Genomic DNA, 18,821 nt, shown 5'->3' with positions numbered 1-18,821 from the left:
CGGTTCAGTTCGGCGAGAATTCCGAAGAAGAAATTGCTTCGCTTCGGTGGGTCGGCAAAAAAACCCGGCACCTCGGCGCGAACTGGTTTTGGCGCAGTTGTTGTTTACATCGGCGCGGTTGGTCGCGAGGGTTGACGGTGAGGCACGGTGAAGCAGGTTATCTCGGAATCGCGGCAACTATGGTAGAGTTGCCGACGCTGGGGAGTTGCAGCGTTGCACAACTACATCGAAGTTGGCGGGTAGGCTGGTAGAATGAGGAAGTGATCGCTCAGAATGATCTAGATCAAAGCTGGCGCGATCTTTTATGGGGTTGACGTTTGCGTCATTGTTTCAGTAGATTTTTCTAGAATGTCAACTGAAAGCAAAACCGTTCGTGAAAGACGACCGCGGAAGTTGCCACTCTTCCGCGTGATCTTTAAATTAACAACTCCGGACGAAGTCCGGCTGTCCGAAAAAACATCGGAAAGTCCCCAACAACAGTTTCGACTACCTTAAATGCGATTAACAGGTTTTCGGTAGATCACCGCGCCGCGACTTCACCAACACACAGCTGTCACGCGTTGCACATCTGCGCGAGGTGCCAACAGCTTCGTGTTGTGGGACAAGCTGTTCGACCGAAAGACAACAAACCCCCGAAAAAAGGCAGTCGCGTTGATCGTGACTCGATCGTGACGGGTACTCGCGCTGCACGTGCGTCAAAAGTGTAAACAAACGCGCGCCATCGCGATCGAGAAAGTTCACTGACACGGGGTGAAAACCGGTGTCCAAGCAGGCATTTGGAAAATTGGGTCTAAACGGTCTAACAGTTGGTCAAGTGGTAGATTTATTGGGTCCGAAGATTGATCGAGTAGGCCTGGTGATGCACCATAACGTGATATAACTCTGCTCTACCGTTTAGCAGGCCCGTAATCGTGGCAGGCCGTTGGATGGATGAAAGTGAGTTGGGATTGAAGTTACAGTTCAGTGCATCGCCACAACGCGCGCATACCGATGCAGCGAATTCTGAACCCCGCTCACAAGTTCCTTTCATTCTGTAGATCGCGCTATTTATAGTGCAAACACACAGTCAGGCCCTAATAGGTTCGTTTAACTTCGTTACATCAATTGCAGAAAAGAATGTTGATCCCCGGCGAGAGATGAATTCACGTGCCGGCGAGCATGGAGATCGTGGAGATCGAGCACGAGACGTTGAAAACGCGGGTTTTGGCGTCGAGAACCGATAACTGGTTCCAGGTGGTCGGAACAAGATGACGGCAGAGCTTTTAAGAAGACGGAGAGGTTCCGCGAATTGAAACCTGTTTTTTCGGTGGGCGAAACGGGAATTTTAGTTGGTGCGAAATTGATTAAAATGTTTCGCAAAAAGGACTGGGATCGAAATCACGACATTTATCGCGGTTGTCGTGCCCTTTGCAAGCGATTTGAGCAGTTTGACGTTTACGATCGAGCTGACACTACTAACAGCATTCGAGAAGTTTTTGTTTTTTTTTAATTAATGGGCGATCTGTAATAACCGTAATAACTACCGTTCGAATCCGGTAAGATTGTCGTTTTCAAGAGGTAGATTTTACAGCTCTGTAAAAAGCTGCTCGATTTCAGTACTTAGCTTGTCAGATAGCTTGTCTCAGAAAGAAATCCGTACTAGCAGTGTTAACTGTAATTGTTTCTAGAGAAAATTGTTCAGAAGCTTAGGGTAAACAACTACGCAGTACTTGTAACTGCTGTCACTGCTAGTGACACTTTTGATGCAAAGTCACCGCAGTTGAGTGACGTGACACAATCTTTTTGTGTAAGTGTAACTGGTGGTGCCCCTTTTAATTACTGCTTGAACACATTAGCTTTGACCGGTGATACCTGTTGAACCCCACTTAAACCCCTTATAATTACCTTATTGTTTGAGGAAACAACTTTTGAAACTTCCCGGATCGATATGAAAATTTATTATTGCTTTAAATCAGGAAATTTCAACTAACCTTGACATCTAGAATTGAAACAAAGTTGTCGCATCAAGATCATTTACCTTATCAACGTGACCCAAAATTTGACCAAATTCAGCGCATCCTGCGTTTAACGAAACTGCTCGAAAAAAACCAGAAGAACCGGCCTGCTTTGACTTCAAACAGAAGATGCTCACCGAGTCAACTCAATTGACGACCACGCCGCCCCAACAAGATTGACCGCAGGCTGTGATAATGACTTTGTCGTGAGTTGAGACAATCAACCAATTGAGGGAAACGATTTCGTCTCGAAAAATTCACTCAATGCGACATACGGTAATGGATGCTAATTTTTTCACTTGGTGTAGCTAGTTGGCTTAAAATTTGCGATTTTTTCATATTTGAAAGGTTGTTTGACAATTTCTAACATGCTCGAGCAAGAATGATTCCATTGCGTCGTTGTTTCATGTTAGTCGAGCACTTTCGAGCAGTTTTGACAGTTTGTTGTAGATTGTTGCAAAGAAATTTAGGTTTTGTTTTTCGAGTTTTTTTTAAATCGAGGTTTTAATATCATTTAAAGACTTTCTTGACGCGTCAAGACATTCAAAATATAAATAAACCTCCATATTTTGTCACAACAAATAACGACCAAAGGCCATCATCACATCCAACTCTCTTCAACCACACCTCCAGTGTTTATTTGCTTTTCGGGTTCTTGAGGAACCTACGTCCTACGACAAAGCAAACAAGTTAGTCGGAAGCCACTGGCCATCGCCGCCGCCAAAACATATTGATCCGTTCACCTTGAGATCGTTTGTCGACGTGCAAAACCCGCCCCAAAAATGAAAATAAATAAGGAAATTTGCGTTCCTGGCGGATTAGTTTGTGCAACGTGCAGCTTTAATACAGTGGGACTCCGATAGTTTGACTGTTTAAATGTTGTCAATTTGATTTTTATTAAATCAAGTTGAGCATTTTGAGTTTTTCGTCTGTTTGTCTTTGACAAATAATCATGATAAATTAGTCACATTTTTCTGCAAATAAATTGATCAATTGTTAGAACTAATAGTAAAACCAAATGCCCAACGAATAAATCACTCACGTTAGTCATAATTATGACAAATGTAGCTATTTTGTAATCCAAATGTTTAAGCTACGATGAGGTCACACTGTTTATCAAAATTTATCTCATAAAATAAACAAATCATAAAAAATCGCATCCACATAGTCCAAAAATTTCTATTTACGAAAACAAAATTTCCACCCCCAAAAATCCGCTTATCACTGCTTATCACCACCAGGAGTGTACGAATTTATCACATTTTTACAACTTGCGCGCGCAAATTTGCATTTCGGAAGCACCTCTGCAGCATGCGACTAGAGTCACGTGGTCTGTTTGTCTGTGACGCGCGATCACCTTTATCACGATTAAATTTATTATCCCGTCTGGGAAGTCTTTTTTTTAATGTGTTTCAATATCCAACCAGGATATTGCCGCATAAACAGTGCGACGGACCTCTCTTGAGGGGACACCAAGGTCGAAAGGAGGATTATCTCTTAAGTGGTTTTGTTTGTGTTTTTATGTTTTCTGTTGGTATTCTTAAAAAAGGTGAGAAATTCTGGAATTGATTGAAAACTTAAACAAATTACGAATTTAAGTTGGTTTCAGATTTAAGGGTTAAAACTGACATTTCTTGAGCCCCAGCTTTTTCTTCGAGCGAGGTAGATGACTTTATTGTGGACCAAATTCGACACCGGAGACGACAATATTTGAGATTACCATTAGCGGATTGCTAATTTTCAAACAAAAAAGGTGCAGGTGGTTATGTTCTACATGACCAATATGACAAAGAACTTTGTACAAAACTCTAAAAATCATGCTATTTTTATTTATATTTTTTAATTCTTTGCCTATTTATTTAATCCTGAATAATTAATTCTAATAAAATGTATTCAATCAATGGCACCTCTATGGATATAAATTGCCAAAACATCCCCCCCCCTTCCCAGAAAAAAACGGCAGCGATAGAGCTGCATCCGGAAATCATGGACTTTACAACCACTATCGAAATGGCAATTTTCATGTCCAGTCCCAAAAACCATGTTGCCAAAATCGTATGGTTCGATAAATGTCCCCCCGGTAGAACCTTCCCTCAGGGCCATGGCCACTCCGGGTATGGCCATTTTCATTACCAGTATCAAAAACCATGAATTTTGATACCCATATTGCCCCAAGTCGTATGGTTCGATAAATGTCCCCCCGGTAGAACCTTCCCTCAGGGCCATGGCCACTCCGGGTGTGGCCAATCCTGTCAAAATGGCCATTTTCATTACCAGTATCAAAAACCATGAATTTTGATACCCATATTGCCCCAAGTCGTATGGTTCGATAAATGTCCCCCCGGTAGAACCTTCCCTCAGGGCCATGGCCACTCCGGGTGTGGCCAATCCTGTCAAAATGGCCATTTTCATCACCAGTATCAAAAACCATGAATTTTGATACCCATATTGCCCCAAGTCGTATGGTTCGATAAATGTCCCCCCGGTAGAACCTTCCCTCAGGGCCATGGCCACTCCGGGTGTGGCCAATCCTGTCAAAATGGCCATTTTCATTAACAGTATCAAAAACCATGAATTTTGATACCCATATTGCCCCAAGTCGTATGGTTCGATAAATGTCCCCCCGGTAGAACCTTCCCTCAGGGCCATGGCCACTCCGGGTGTGGCCAATCCTGTCAAAATGGCCATTTTCATTACCAGTATCAAAAACCATGAATTTTGATGCCCATATTGCCCCAAGTCGTATGGTTCGATAAATGTCCCCCCGGTAGAACCTTCCCTCAGGGCCATGGCCACTCCGGGTGTGGCCAATCCTGTCAAAATGGCCATTTTCATTACCAGTATCAAAAACCATGAATTTTGATACCCATATTGCCCCAAGTCGTATGGTTCGATAAATGTCCCCCCGGTAGAACCTTCCCTCAGGGCCATGGCCACTCCGGGTGTGGCCAGTATCCTACCAGTTTGGTCCCAACCCCATTGCCTGAAATCATTCTGGTTTTCGAGTATCCGTTCTAACAATCTTCGTTAGAACAGAATTCCTCCCAAGTTGGTGCACAACCTGTGTCTTTCAATGTGTGTATGTGTGTGTGAGCAATAAAATTACCACCGTCGATCCGTCTCTGACGGATTTTCGGTCAAAACTAAATTGTTCAGAGGCTATCTGTTAGCTTATATAGTCCGCATGAAATGTGGCAACATGGTGCAAATTTTGCCTCGTCTCCTGCATTCTTGGAACTGTCACGCGAGAATGTTGTACCATTGTTGCCACATTTCATGCGGACTATATAAGCTAACAGATAGCCTCTGAACAATTTAGTTTTGACCGAAAATCCGTCAGAGACGGATCGACGGTGGTAATTTTATTGCTCACACACACATGCACACATTGAAAGACACAGGTTGTGCACATACTTGGGAGGAATTCTGTTCTTAAGAACATTGTTAGAACGGTCACTCGAAAACCAGAATGATTTCAGGCAATGGAGTTGGGACCAAACTGGTAGGATATTGGCCACACCCGGAGTGGCCATGGCCCTGAGGGAAGGTTCTACCGAGGGGACATTTATCGAACCATACGACTTGGGGTAATATGGTTATCAAAATTCATGGTTTTTGATACTGGTAATGAAAATGGCAATTTTGACAGGATTGGCCACACCCGGACTGGCCATTGCACAGTGTTCGGAATGGCAAAATTAAGTGGAATAAATTGATAACTCTTTTATTTGACGTCCTAGCCAAATGGTGTTTTCGGAAGAGTTGTTGTACTTGATAAGGGCTATCTTTTGAAGTTATTGACATACAGGGTGATGACCTTCCAGGGTGTCAACCAAAATGAACTTTGTTGGATGACGTTGTAGGGCTTTGGTATTTTGGGCAAAGTTGTAGAGGAGAAAAATTCATGAAGGTTTGTCGAAGGCGCCAAATTTGTAGCTCTTAATCTACTCGAGATATACGCCATTTTTGCAAAAATGGTCCAAAAAGCACTTTTTTTAGATAACTCAAAATGTTAGCGTTTTTGTGGCCTACTATGTTCTGAAGAGTTGTTTATAACATAAAATTAAACATCTTTGCCGAAGACAGCAAAATGTTGTGAGCATTTATTGAGGAGTTATAACCATTTGTAAGTGATTTTGAGCATATTTTCAAGTTGCAATGTTTTCAAAATGGCGCATTTTGGCACAAAACCGAACAATGCACCTGAAAGTACACACTTTCAACTACATTTCCTGAAAATATCTCCGTGTTTATATTTTTAGATATTTCAATTTGAATTTGCCGATTTTTAATCAATTTATTTATAAATGTTATTCGAAATCATAATGAATACAAGGTGAAAATCGGTAAATTGAAGGGTAAATTGATCGATTTTTATGGAAATTACATTGTCTATGAAAAAAATACGACAACCTTTCCAGAGTGACCAAATATAAAAAGATATACTTAATTTTAATTACACATTTATTTAACAATTATTTAACATTTTTACTTACATTATTTTTGTGAAAAACATGTATTTATTCATAATTTTAAAATGTGTATCATAATTTTAAGCATGAACAATGTTTTACTGTGGGCGTCAATAATTAGAGTTCACGCGCGGTGATACGACCGCAAGATAATGGTCGCATGACAGCCGCAAGACAACCGCAGAACAAATTTTTGGCTGTTGTCAAAGGTTGCCTTGAGTTTTGAGCTGACTTTTTGGAAAATATTCAAAAAAAAAAAAAACAAGTTGACAGCCAAATCAACGCAGAATTTCAGTTTAACTTGCTGATTTTTACACTGCGGTAATAAGGCGGCAATAATCTCCTGTCACTCACAGCGAAGGAGAAACGTGATTTTATCTCGCAATAAGCAATATTAAAATCGATCAATTTACCGAGCCACGTTTCAATAAGATTCCGCTTAAAAATTATAAATAAATTGATTAAAAACCGTCAAATTCAAATTGAGATACAGTGGACTCTCTCGTTGTCGATATTGAAGGAACCGTCGAGAGTAGGAGTTATGAAATTATAGAACAAAAAATCAAAGCAATCTATTTGAAGGGACTGAAAAATTTATTAACAGCTGGATTAATATTGATATCGAGAAGATCGACAACCAGAGAGTCCACTGTATCTCTAAATCGACACCGATAGACACGAAAATATTTTCAGAAAATGTAGTTGAAAGTGTGTACTTTCATGTGCATTGTTCGGTTTTGCGCCAAAATGCGCCATTTTGAAAACATTGCAACTTGAAAATATGCTCAAAATCACTTACAAATGGTTATAACTCCTCAATAAATGCTCACAACATTTTGCTGTCTTCGGCAAAGATGTGTAATTTCATGTCATAAACAACTCTTCAGAACATAGTAGGCCGCTAAAATGCTAACATTTTAAGTAATCACCAAAAAAGTGCTTTTTTTACCATTTTTGCAAAAATGACGTATATCTCGAGTAGATAAAGAGCTACAAATTTGGCGCCTTTGACAAACTTTCATGAAATTTTCTCCTCTACAACTTTGCCCAAGACACCAAAGCCCTACAACGTCATCCAACAGAGTTAGTTTTTGGTTGACACCCTGGAAGGTCGTCACCCTGTATGTCAATAACTTCAAATGATAGCCCTTATCAAGTACAACAACTCTTCCGAAGACACCATTTGGCAAGGAGGTCAAATAAAGGAGTTTTTAATTTATATGGTTCCGTAAATGTCCTCCCGGAGAAACATTCCCCATGGCACTGGCCACTCCGGGTGTGGCCAATCCTGTCAAAATTGCCATTTTCATTACCAGTATCAAAAACCATGAATTTTGATACCCATATTGCCCCAAGTCGTATGGTTCGATAAATGTCCCCCCGGTAGAACCTTCCCTCAGGGCCATGGCCACTCCGGGTGTGGCCAATCCTGTCAAAAAGGCCATTTTCATTACCAGTATCAAAAACCATGAATTTTGATACCCATATTGCCCCAAGTCGTATGGTTCGATAAATGTCCCCCCGGTAGAACCTTCCCTCAGGGCCATGGCCACTACGGGTGTGGCCAATCCTGTCAAAATGGCCATTTTCATTACCAGTATCAAAAACCATGAATTTTGATACCCATATTGCCCCAAGTCGTATGGTTCGATAAATGTCCCCCCGGTAAAACCTTCCCTCAGGGCCATGGCCACTCCGGGTGTGGCCAATCCTGTCAAAATGGCCATTTTCATCACCAGTATCAAAAACCATGAATTTTGATACCCATATTGCCCCAAGTCGTATGGTTCGATAAATGTCCCCCCGGTAGAACCTTCCCTCAGGGCCATGGCCACTACGGGTGTGGCCAATCCTGTCAAAATGGCCATTTTCATTACCAGTATCAAAAACCATGAATTTTGATACCCATATTGCCCCAAGTCGTATGGTTCGATAAATGTCCCCCCGGTAGAACCTTCCCTCAGGGCCATGGCCACTCCGGGTGTGGCCAATCCTGTCAAAATGGCCATTTTCATTACCAGTATCAAAAACCATGAATTTTGATACCCATATTGCCCCAAGTCGTATGGTTCGATAAATGTCCCCCCGGTAGAACCTTCCCTCAGGGCCATGGCCACTCCGGGTGTGGCCAATCCTGTCAAAATGGCCATTTTCATTACCAGTATCAAAAACCATGAATTTTGATACCCATATTGCCCCAAGTCGTATGGTTCGATAAATGTCCCCCCGGTAGAACCTTCCCTCAGGGCCATGGCCACTCCGGGTGTGGCCAATATCCTACCAGTTTGGTCCCAACCCCATTGCCTTGAATCATTCTGGTTTCCGAGTGACCGTTCTAACAATGTTCTTTAGAACAGAATTCCTCCCAAGGTGGTGCACAACCTGTGTCTTTCAATGTGTGTATGTGTGTGTGAGCAATAAAATTACCACCGTCGATCCGTCTCTGACGGATTTTCGGTCAAAACTAAATTGTTCAGAGGCTATCTGTTAGCTTATATAGTCCGCATGAAATGTGGCAACATGGTGCAAATTTTGCCTCGTCTCCTGCTTTCTTGGAACTGTCACGCGAGAATGTTGCACCATTGTTGCCACATTTCATTCGTTGCAGACCCCTTCCGCAGTACCAAGCATGCAACATTTTCGTAACGCGCGACATTTTTCGTTTTTCTGGATTGACACCTCACCAGAATAGAGCCCTTAGGACAAAGTTCTTTGTCAAAAACCCACAGATGCGAGGTAACAAAAGTCGTCAATGGTGATAAATAATTTGTGAAATCGTGCCTTACAAAATTTTCCATCCGAACAAATCGGACGATGATGATGACAGAAGGCATCTGTCATCTGTTTGTTCAGAAATGTGGTGGACCTTAGACCATTAAATATACAATTAATTTATTTGCCTCATTCCAATTGACAAAAAACTGCTTGTTAATATTATTTTACTCTAAATTGCGGGTTTAACTTCAATCCACCAAGAATTTAATTTTAAATCGTTTGGGAATATTGAATTTATCAAAAATGAATTTTGCCAATTGAAGAAGGTATTCGACTATGACATACAATTAAACCTCGCATAGTGCGCAGGCGTTACGCTTCGTGTATCTTCGTTTACTCTAAAACGACATTTTGCAATGTTTTTAAAGCTGATTGTAGAATGGAACAAGACGAACAAATTGCTTCAAAAAGACTGCAAAAATATTGCATCGTGTTTGAGAAACCGACGAAATACAAAGCGTAACGCAAACAAACAAACTCGAACTTTTTCGTGTTTTTCAGTTTACCTAATTCGTAAACTTGTTTGCGGCAAACTCGCAAACAAAGCAAAATGAATGCAAGCTGATATTTTTGTTTGATTATTTTTATAAATGCAGGCAAAACAAAAGCAAATTAACTGTCAAAAAGTACGAGTTTTGTTTGTTTGTCATAGTGTAATACCTCCTTGAGAAATGCATTGAATAATTCTCAGTTCTTAAAAAGTGCTTAGCATTTGAAATTTTCTAAAGTTTCAATAAACTTTTTAAATTGTTCCTATTACCATAGGATTAGTTTTGTTTGTCTCACTAGTTTTTCCATTCAAATCTCCGTACATTTTGACAGCTGTTGTATCTTTAGAAAAGATTTTTAGATTGATTTGGTATGGAGGCAAATGTTGAAAATGTTGATAAGAATAAAGTGGAATCATTTTTTTAAATATTTTAGACCAAAAAATAGATTTGGACTATCCTAAATTGTTTGAAACTGGTGTTTATAATAATATTTATTCTAAACACAAGTTTCTTGAAAATTGTGATGTTCAAAATCACATTTGTTCATTTTTTTTTAAAGTTATTCGAACCACATGCTTGCAAGGTCTTGTCAATTTATTGGAAACCTGACCTGACACCTCGATTGGAACACTGAGAGTAACATTTCACCACTTCATATAGAATCTTCAATTGAAATATTTATAAAAGTGGATAGTTGCCAAGCAACCAGGGTTAACCCTCTATACCTAACCCCGCCTTTAAACGGGCTTCGATCTAAAAAAAAATCAAAGCGATTTTTGATCTTTAAAAAGCAAAAGAACTCTTAAAATTTTAGAAAATTCCAGGGTTGGAAGTTTAACTTGTTTTATTTGACTTTGCCAATGTTTTTAAAAATGTCATTTTTTTAGGGGTCAACTTTGGCTGTGTTTTTTACCTTTCCTATATTTTCAGTAAAAAGAAGTATGCAGTAATTTTTGTAGTGTCCCAGACTATGCCTACGCATTTTTTTGAAACTTAAATGATGAAGATGCCATTCTATAGCAAAAAATGTAAAAAACATGCAAAAAAATGAAAAAATGACTGTAAAAACGTGAACAAATTAGATAGGCAAAATGTAATCATATTAGATGGTAGAATAGGCCAAATACTACCAAAAACAAACATAAACTTAACAAGATAAATGCAAATTAAAATGCTTAAAATAAAACAAGAAAAACATAAAACAAGAGAAGTAAAGTTTTTCGTAGAACAAAAGTTGCTCAAAATGACCTCCTGAACACGGGAAAAATAAATATTTTCGAAAAAAATATTGGGCAGTAGATGGTTAAAAAATGTTGCTGACTATTTTGAATTGAGCTCCTACGCTTTTTTTTAAACAAAAATCATCAAGTATTCAGTCGAAAAGGTTTTTATATTTCAAAAAACTTAATTTATTTTTGAATTTCAAAATTTTTAAATCTAGACTAACATTTTAATAGGGCGTAATATTGAATGTTTGGCCATTTTGAAATGTTCTCCTTGATCTAAATTTTGATAAAAAAATGTTTTCGAAAAGATCGGAAAATTTTATGAATGTTTCATATTTTAACATTGTAAATCAGACCATTAGTTGCTAAGATATCGACATTAGAAAATGGTGGGTTGTTTGAGTGAGACTTATAAAACATCCATTTTCCTGTTTTTAAATCTTTGCATGGCAATATCTCTGCAATTAAGGGTCGTATCAACAAAGTTCAAAAAATCAAAATATAGAGAATTTTCTTTTTTTCAAAAGTGAGCAAACATGCACACTGATTTAAAAAAAAATATGAAAAACTGCTACTATTTTTAAGACAGTTAACTGAAAATGGCTATAAATTGATAACGGTGCACTTTAAACCAAATTTAACTAGACTACTGTTTGATTGCAAATTTGATTTTACATCGAAAAATGAAGTTGAAAAACTTTTGCGACCAATATTTCGATTTATCGAAAAAATCAGTATTGATTCAAAAAATCATAACTCGGTCAAAGACTTTTTGCCCGTTCTGGAAATTTCTGTATAGTTGGCATTTGATGTCTCCTAGAACAGCGATTCTCAACCTTCTTCTAGGCTGGTACCCCCTGCCATGTAAATCAAGTAGGCCCGGTACCCCCGTTGAGAATCGCTGTCCTAGAACATATCAGAAAATAAAAAAAAATAAAAATAGTGATTTTTTGCAAATCAAGTTTTAGGTACAAAAAGTGAAATCAAAAATCACCAAATTTTTCTTAACGTGTTTTATTTTTTTTCAGTGTAGTCCTTATCCATACCTACAATTTTGCCGAAGACACCAAATCGATCAAAAAATTCCTTCAAAAGATACAGATTTTTGAATTTTTATAAATCTTTTTCATATGGACAGCTGCCAAATTTATATGAAAATTATATGGACAAACTAATGATGCAAAATAGCTTCTTTGGGCATACCGAAGGAACCAAAAAAGTTTCAGCCGAATGACCGAAATCTCAGAGATTTGCTCAAAGGTCCTATAAGCTATTATGTTTCATATCTAAAGTTTTTTTTTTAATAAGTCCTATAAACATATGAAACACAATAGCTTATAGGACCTTTTCAAAACTCTAGATATGTTTTTAGGACCAAAAAAATAAAATAAAAAATCGAGAATTTTACTTTGTTTTGAGATGCTCTCAATTTATTATATTTAATGTATGATAAAAGCATTGATTTTCGTGAAAGCCTTCTCCTGTCGTCATCAAATGTTTAAATTATAAATTCAAACCAATCTGTATCGATCAAGATTATAATTTTAAACTGCCCACACGACGCGCGACGCTTAAAAATAACCCACGCCCACGACACCACGTGACATAGCATAGTTTAGTTTTACAAAATAGACCTGGTCAACACCTCTCCGACACGACCACCCTCAACAGCACACGTGGACGGCAAAAAACAAAAGGCCTTTTTCAATACAATCACGAGTTAGTCTGCCTGTGGGAATTTTCAAACTAATTATTAGCCTCGCCCGGGATGATGATGATACACCGCCGGACGATGCACGGAATGAAGTGATTTGGAAAAATTTCGTTCTGGAATGTGTCGATAAAACAACAAAAGCCAGGTGCATAATCTCTTGGCTGGACGATAAATCGTCACTGCCGCGGGCGATTCCAGCTAGCCAAACAAGTGTAAATTGTGTTGAATTAACTAGCCTCAATTGTTTCAATTGGATGCAATAAAGGCGTAGGCGCGAAGCGTTGAAGACTGTTGGACTGCGCGCTCAACGAGTCAAGTGGCCCTTGTTACCACATCAAATTAGTTTGCTTGCCACCTAATCCGCTGGCACTGGCGTTAGTTTTATACCTAGGCCTTACAATCGAAAGTCTATTGACGGTTGCTCCACAATCAGCACGTGCGTAATTGACGGGACGAGATAACGACGAGAGCTCTGATTAGGGACTTCATGAAGAGATCTGATAAGCGGGGAACTTGAAGGCAACGAAACGCAGTCTAGGCAGGTCGTTCAAGTCGAGAAGGATTTTCGGACTTTGTGAAACCGGTTACACCTTATCAGTAATTTATAATATTGAAATTGTTCGAGCTCAACTTGTAATCCACGACCTGTTGTAAATTATGCCAATCAATTGCGGCCATTTTGGGGCAACCTCGACCACGTGTCTTCGCACCCTTTCAGAGTTTGACGTGGGACTACTTCAAGTACTGATCAGTCGGGCTATTTACATACCATGGAGAGCTGGGAAATTGCACTCAATTTTCACTCAAGTGTGGCGATAAAAAATATAGAAACAATCACGCGCAGATTATTAACCAGTTTCGAACAGAAAATTATGATTGATTGATGGATGTGTTTTGTTTTAATCAATCACTCAACGAATGCAATGATCTAGCGATGGTGACGTTGGTTGGTGGTTGCGCGCGGCCATTGTTGTTGAGGGCTGTATATTTTCATAAAGTCGATTGCGTTTTGGCAGGTTTAAGATAGGCACGTGATGATAGGTTGGAAATGTCTTATCAGTTTTTTGGGGAGCAGTTACCACGTGTTGATGATTTTTGGAGTGATATTTCAACAAATCACTGACAATATCAAACGAGTTTATTTCAACAAAATATTTAAAATGGAATCGCTAGTCATAGGAATTTGGTGAAATAATGTTTAAATACCAATATAAACTACAGTGCCTTCCTGTTTTTGGCAACTTGACTTTTTCAAACATTTCTGCTTGCACAAAAGCAACATCAATTATTTAATTGCTCATTTTGTGTGAAATTTAAGCCTAATTTTCAAGCAACATCTTGAATGAAAAATTAAGCAATTCCCGTTAGTCTGACATTTCTGCTGAAAGGAAATGTATCGAAAAGTCGTGTTGCCAAAAACGAGATGGCACTGTATTTATTTTTAGAAAACTCTTTTATTTTAGAATTTTGTGTCAACAAAGCTTAATTTTGAATGAATTTCAAAAAGTTGTAATTTTGTTTTAAAAATGAGTACTGTTCTACGAAATCGGCCGATTTAGACCGGGGGGATGGCAACCCTATTCCGACCAAAGCAAACTGACAACAGTCAACATTAACACGGTTGTCAAATGAGAGCCCACAACAAAAGCACTAGCTGTCAAATGGTAGCCCATAACAAATCATTGTTTGGGTTTTTGATTTTCAAATTTCCCGCAATTCAAACGATAAATACCTGAAAAAACACGTGAATTGTGTTGCTGATGGCAAATTCTATCATATTTTTGGAGATTCCATCCCAATATTGGCTGAAAATTCATATCGGAAAAAGTGAAATTTTGGGATCAAAACAAACATTTCAAAAGGGCCAAACATTTAATATTACCCCTAACCTTTTGACCCTAATCACTCAAAGTTAAATTTGCATCCACTTAAAAAAACCCCTATTCCGACCAAAGCAAACTGACAACAGTCAACATTAGCACGGTTGTCAAATGAGAGCCCACAACAAAAGCACTAGCTGTCAAATGGTAGCCCATAACAAATCATTGTTTGGGTTTTTGATTTTCAAATTTCCCGCAATTCAAACGATAAATACCTGAAAAAACACGTGAATTGTGTTGCTGATGGCAAATTCTATCATTTTTTTGGAGATTCCATCCCAATATTGGCTGAAAATTCATATCGGAAAAAGTGAAATTTTGGGATCAAAACAAACATTTCAAAAGGGCCAAACATTTAATATTACCCCTAACCTTTTGACCCTAATCACTCAAAGTTAAATTTGCATCCACTTAAAAAAAAGTTGAGTCATTTTTATCCAATTTTGTTGTTCTTTTTAAAATAATAGAATAAAATTTGGTAGTCTATGTTTTAATTTTATTTGAAAATAATAGTTTTCTCGAAGAAAATATTTAGGCTATTTCAAAAAAATATTGCTAAAAAATTAAATTTCCATTGAAGTAACTTGTAACAATTATTTGTTAACTATTTAGGGGATATCAAACAACACTTGTAGAATCAATATTTGGAAAAAACATAGTACGGTCCAGACTCAATTATCCGAAGGCCTCGAGAAAATTTCACTTCGGATAATCGAATCAAGAAATTTTTTTTCGTTGTCTTGTTTTTGATTGTTAAGCTTGAATATTACCCTAAACATGCTCTAAATTGATTTTGAGTTTTTAAATCCAAGATGGTGGCCAAACTGGCGAGGTTGAAATACTGAAAAAATGTATTTGGTAAAATAAAAGGCAATCAACAACTCGAATTTGAATAAAATGGGGTCACAGAACTCGAATTTAATATTTAAAATTAGAAAATAAAAAAACACGAAAAACATTTTTTTTTCATGATTCGACTATCCGAAATCCAAAACAAACCTTCAGATAATCAAACTTCGGATAATCGAAACTTCGGATAATCGAAACTTCGGATAATCGAAACTTCGGATAATCGAGGCTTCGGATAATCGAGTCTGGACTGTAGCATGACTGTTAAAATAATTAAAGCAGAATAATCTCTGTGATAAAAGTCCGTAAATCTGCTTGTCTCAAAAATTGCTATTTTGCTCTTGCAAAACCTTTACATAAACTAAAAAATTAGTTGTAACTAGTTGAGAGTGTAACATATGTTTTCTTCAAAACATTTCATCACAACCTTCATTTTTACTAAAGCTACCAAATGTATAAGAAAATTCCATCCTCAAAAAGAGATTTTCAAATATTTTCATATCAATTTTTAATTTGATCAAATCGGGTTATTTTGGAAAAATTACTCGTTTGTTTTATACCAAGAATTTATTTCTACAAAGTGTTTTGGATAATTTTTGAACAAAAAAAAATAATTTAGCTGCGGGAAAATTATTATTTTAGAAAAAAGATTGAATAAACTTGTTTTAATATGTTCATTGTAACATTCAAACAACAAGTTTGGGGTTCATTTTATTTTTTTTTAAACATAAATTGTCATGAAAGAAAAACCAAAAAAATGAAATTTACACATGAAAATTAATAAGGATGATAAAATTTCGCCATTGACTGTGTTGATAACCACTTACGGTGATTAGCATTCCGGTGCCAACATTTGTTATCACTCGATCGCTAATATTCGCGATTTGGCACATATTTTGCACTACGTGACCATGGCGGTTCTTGTTGAGTTAGGGTAGTTCCGAGCTTTGATGGTGTTTTTGATAAATAGTTTTAAATGTTTAGTTTTCAAACAGATTTGAGAAGATTTATACAAAAAATTTATTGAACAAACAACTATTGAGTGTGTAGAAAACTTCTATTTTTAAGTCAATTTAATTTTAAATTTAAGGTTTTATCAAAGCCCTAGTCTTAGCTGATTTGAATTTTTAAGTTGAATGTCAATTGTTTCGAAACTTGTCAAAATTAAGTTAAGCTTGAAGTTACACAAAAATACGTGTGCGATCTACTTTTATCATTCACATTATAGGTCAAACAAATTATTAAAGAAACAGAAATCAATACTTTGAAAATAATGTCCGTGATTTAATGATTTCAACATTCCTGTGCGAAATTAGTTCGTGCCTAAGGGTGTAAATAACACAAAATTCCTTCAATCACCTCATTTCAACCAAGCTTAAAGATCAATGCCGAGTATTTTGTGTCAGCAACACAATTAACGTAAAATGCTACCCCGGGATAATTAAGTTACTTGACTGGAAGCAAGCTTCAGACCAGAAGCCGAGTCATGTCACAACTAGAACATTCATCAAACCGCACTAAATTGCCAGGAAAGTCCCGATCTCGATTTGCATATTGTAAATCACTCGTTTAAACTAGCCTGTTATTTTTCTCCCTAAATTAAAATAAACAATCGCCGCCTCACCGAGGCGCGCAAAGTTCACCCCGCGATTACATCGAACTGCATGTAAATTTACGCAACCGCATTCTTTCTAGCTTCACTTACCGTTCAGCTCAGTGTATCCCCAGACCTTCGACATGGTGTTTGCTGTTTTTTTTTGGTTTTTGCTTAGTACAGGTACAAAGTTAAGGTCCGCGCACTTCTTCCGAGGTTCGGCCACTCGAGTTTAATATTTATTAGAAGGCTTTAAAACAAAAAAAAAAACTTTCCAATCCACGATCAGGTACTGCCCCACCACAATAAACTGCACAACTGCACTTCTTTTCTACTGTTCAGCTGCACTAACTCCACTCTGGTAGCAGCAAGTCTCTGTGATTTAAGTCTTTTACTTTCAGAATCCCAATCACTTTCTCGCCGAAGATTTTTTCGCCGACGGGATTTGAAATTGTAATTTTTCGCTTCACCAACGCAACTTTACCGTCACGATCACCACACAAAAAAGGGTTACAAAAGAGCACACGCGTCCGTTCTGTTACGAGGTTCCTGCTCAACTGATTGACGAGTAAGCGCCTAAGCGAGTTCGGACCGTCACCTTATATACCGCGCTCGTCGGCCGCTTGGCCCACTCGGATGATGGTCGACCGCCGCGACGACAAACACAAGCGGATTGGGGTGATAAGTGCGCCGACTAGTGTTAGTTTCGCTGCCGTTGTTGTTGTTGATTCCTGTGTGCAGTCGGGAGTCTCGCACTAAACGATTGCAATTGATGCCGTGTTGGTGGTGTACGCGATGGTTTAACTTTGGACTTTATCTAAAAAGTTGTGAACTTGGGCTTTTAATTGCGAAAATTGCTTTTGAAATTGGTTTAGGGTTAATGCGGAAGGAGTGATAAATTTGAATAATTTGCATGATTTTTAAAACCTTTTTTCAAAGGTCGAACTTAAATAAGGTAATTCAAATTTTTAAATCGATTGATTACATTTGGTTCAAACTTTGTGGGGTCCTATGACCAAAGAAACAATTTTGTGTCATTGGTTAACCCATACAAGGCGCCGTACAATTTTGGCAGCTGTCCATACAAAAATTGTACGTAAATATTCGAAAATTTGTTACTTGTGTAGGATTTTTTTGATCGATTTGATGTCTACGGCAAAGTTGTAGGTATGGATGCGGAATATTCAGAAAAAAAATAAATAAGTACGTGGAAAAAAATAATTTGTTTTCACAAAAAAAAAACAATTCCTTAAAATTAGTATGTTTAACTTTTTGAATTATTTTGATTTTTTGAAAAAAATTATATGTTTTTGGAAAAAAAAATGTAATTTTTTAAGACTTCATTTTTCAATTTGAAATCAAATTTGCAACCAAAAAGATTTTCAGATTAAGCGCAGTGTTTTCAAGATATAGCCATTTATAGTTTAATTTTAACTGAAAAATCTTTTGTTTCGTTTTTAAATTGATTGTCAATTCCTAAACATATTTTTTCGAAAAATTCAGAAAATTTTCAATAAAATAGCCTAAGAGACATTGAAGATTGGACATCTGGTTGCTGAAATACAGCGAATAAAAGAAAAAGAAACAAACATTCCCACATTCTCTAATGCCAATATCTCCAATTTAAGAAAAGAAACAAATGAGAAATTGTATCTTTTCAAAAATATATATTTTGAAAATATTTTGGAAACAAAACTTACCCTTCAAAAGGGGCCAACCATTCAATATAACGCCCATTTTAAATGTTAGTCTTGATTCCATGAAATTTCAAATTTGAATTTTTAAATAAAATATTTTTTGGAAACTTTTTAAATACCGGTTTAGGA

The 18,821-nt window shown here is 37.5% G+C and overlaps 2 protein-coding genes across 2 annotated transcripts in view; both read right to left on the bottom strand.

Moving 5' to 3' along the window:
• LOC120418286 (carbonic anhydrase 2) overlaps nt 1-17,550 on the bottom strand; it is a 41,647-nt gene extending 24,097 nt beyond the window's left edge. The window contains exon 1 of the mRNA XM_039580613.2: nt 17,107-17,550. Within this exon, the coding sequence (XP_039436547.1) occupies nt 17,107-17,140 (34 nt within the window). The 5' untranslated portion in view covers nt 17,141-17,550. The remainder of the gene's footprint in view (nt 1-17,106) is intronic.
• On the bottom strand, nt 3,736-8,403 carry LOC128092769 (uncharacterized). The gene is made up of 2 exons (XM_052707348.1): nt 4,205-8,403; nt 3,736-4,081 (listed from the first exon to the last, which is right to left on the bottom strand). Exons 1-2 carry the CDS (start codon nt 4,923-4,925, stop codon nt 3,888-3,890), a joined length of 915 nt encoding a protein of 304 aa, XP_052563308.1. The 5' UTR covers nt 4,926-8,403; the 3' UTR covers nt 3,736-3,887.
• Nucleotides 17,551-18,821: the final 1,271 nt, after the last annotated feature.

Source organism: Culex pipiens, chromosome 2 (genome assembly GCF_016801865.2).
Source record: "Culex pipiens pallens isolate TS chromosome 2, TS_CPP_V2, whole genome shotgun sequence".
NCBI classification, from domain to species: Eukaryota; Metazoa; Arthropoda; class Insecta; order Diptera; family Culicidae; genus Culex; species Culex pipiens.
This window is presented reverse-complemented; position numbering and strand designations above follow the sequence as displayed.

Excerpts from the sequence above, each read along its gene's own strand:
- LOC128092769 (XM_052707348.1), bottom strand. The coding sequence starts at position 4,925 with ATGGCCCTGAGGGAAGGTTCTACCGGGGGGACATTTATCGAACCATAC. Across the intron at positions 4,082-4,204 it reads GGCCATGGCCCTGAGGGAAG|GTTCTACCGGGGGGACATTT; the intron begins GTTCTACCGGGG and ends CCCTGAGGGAAG.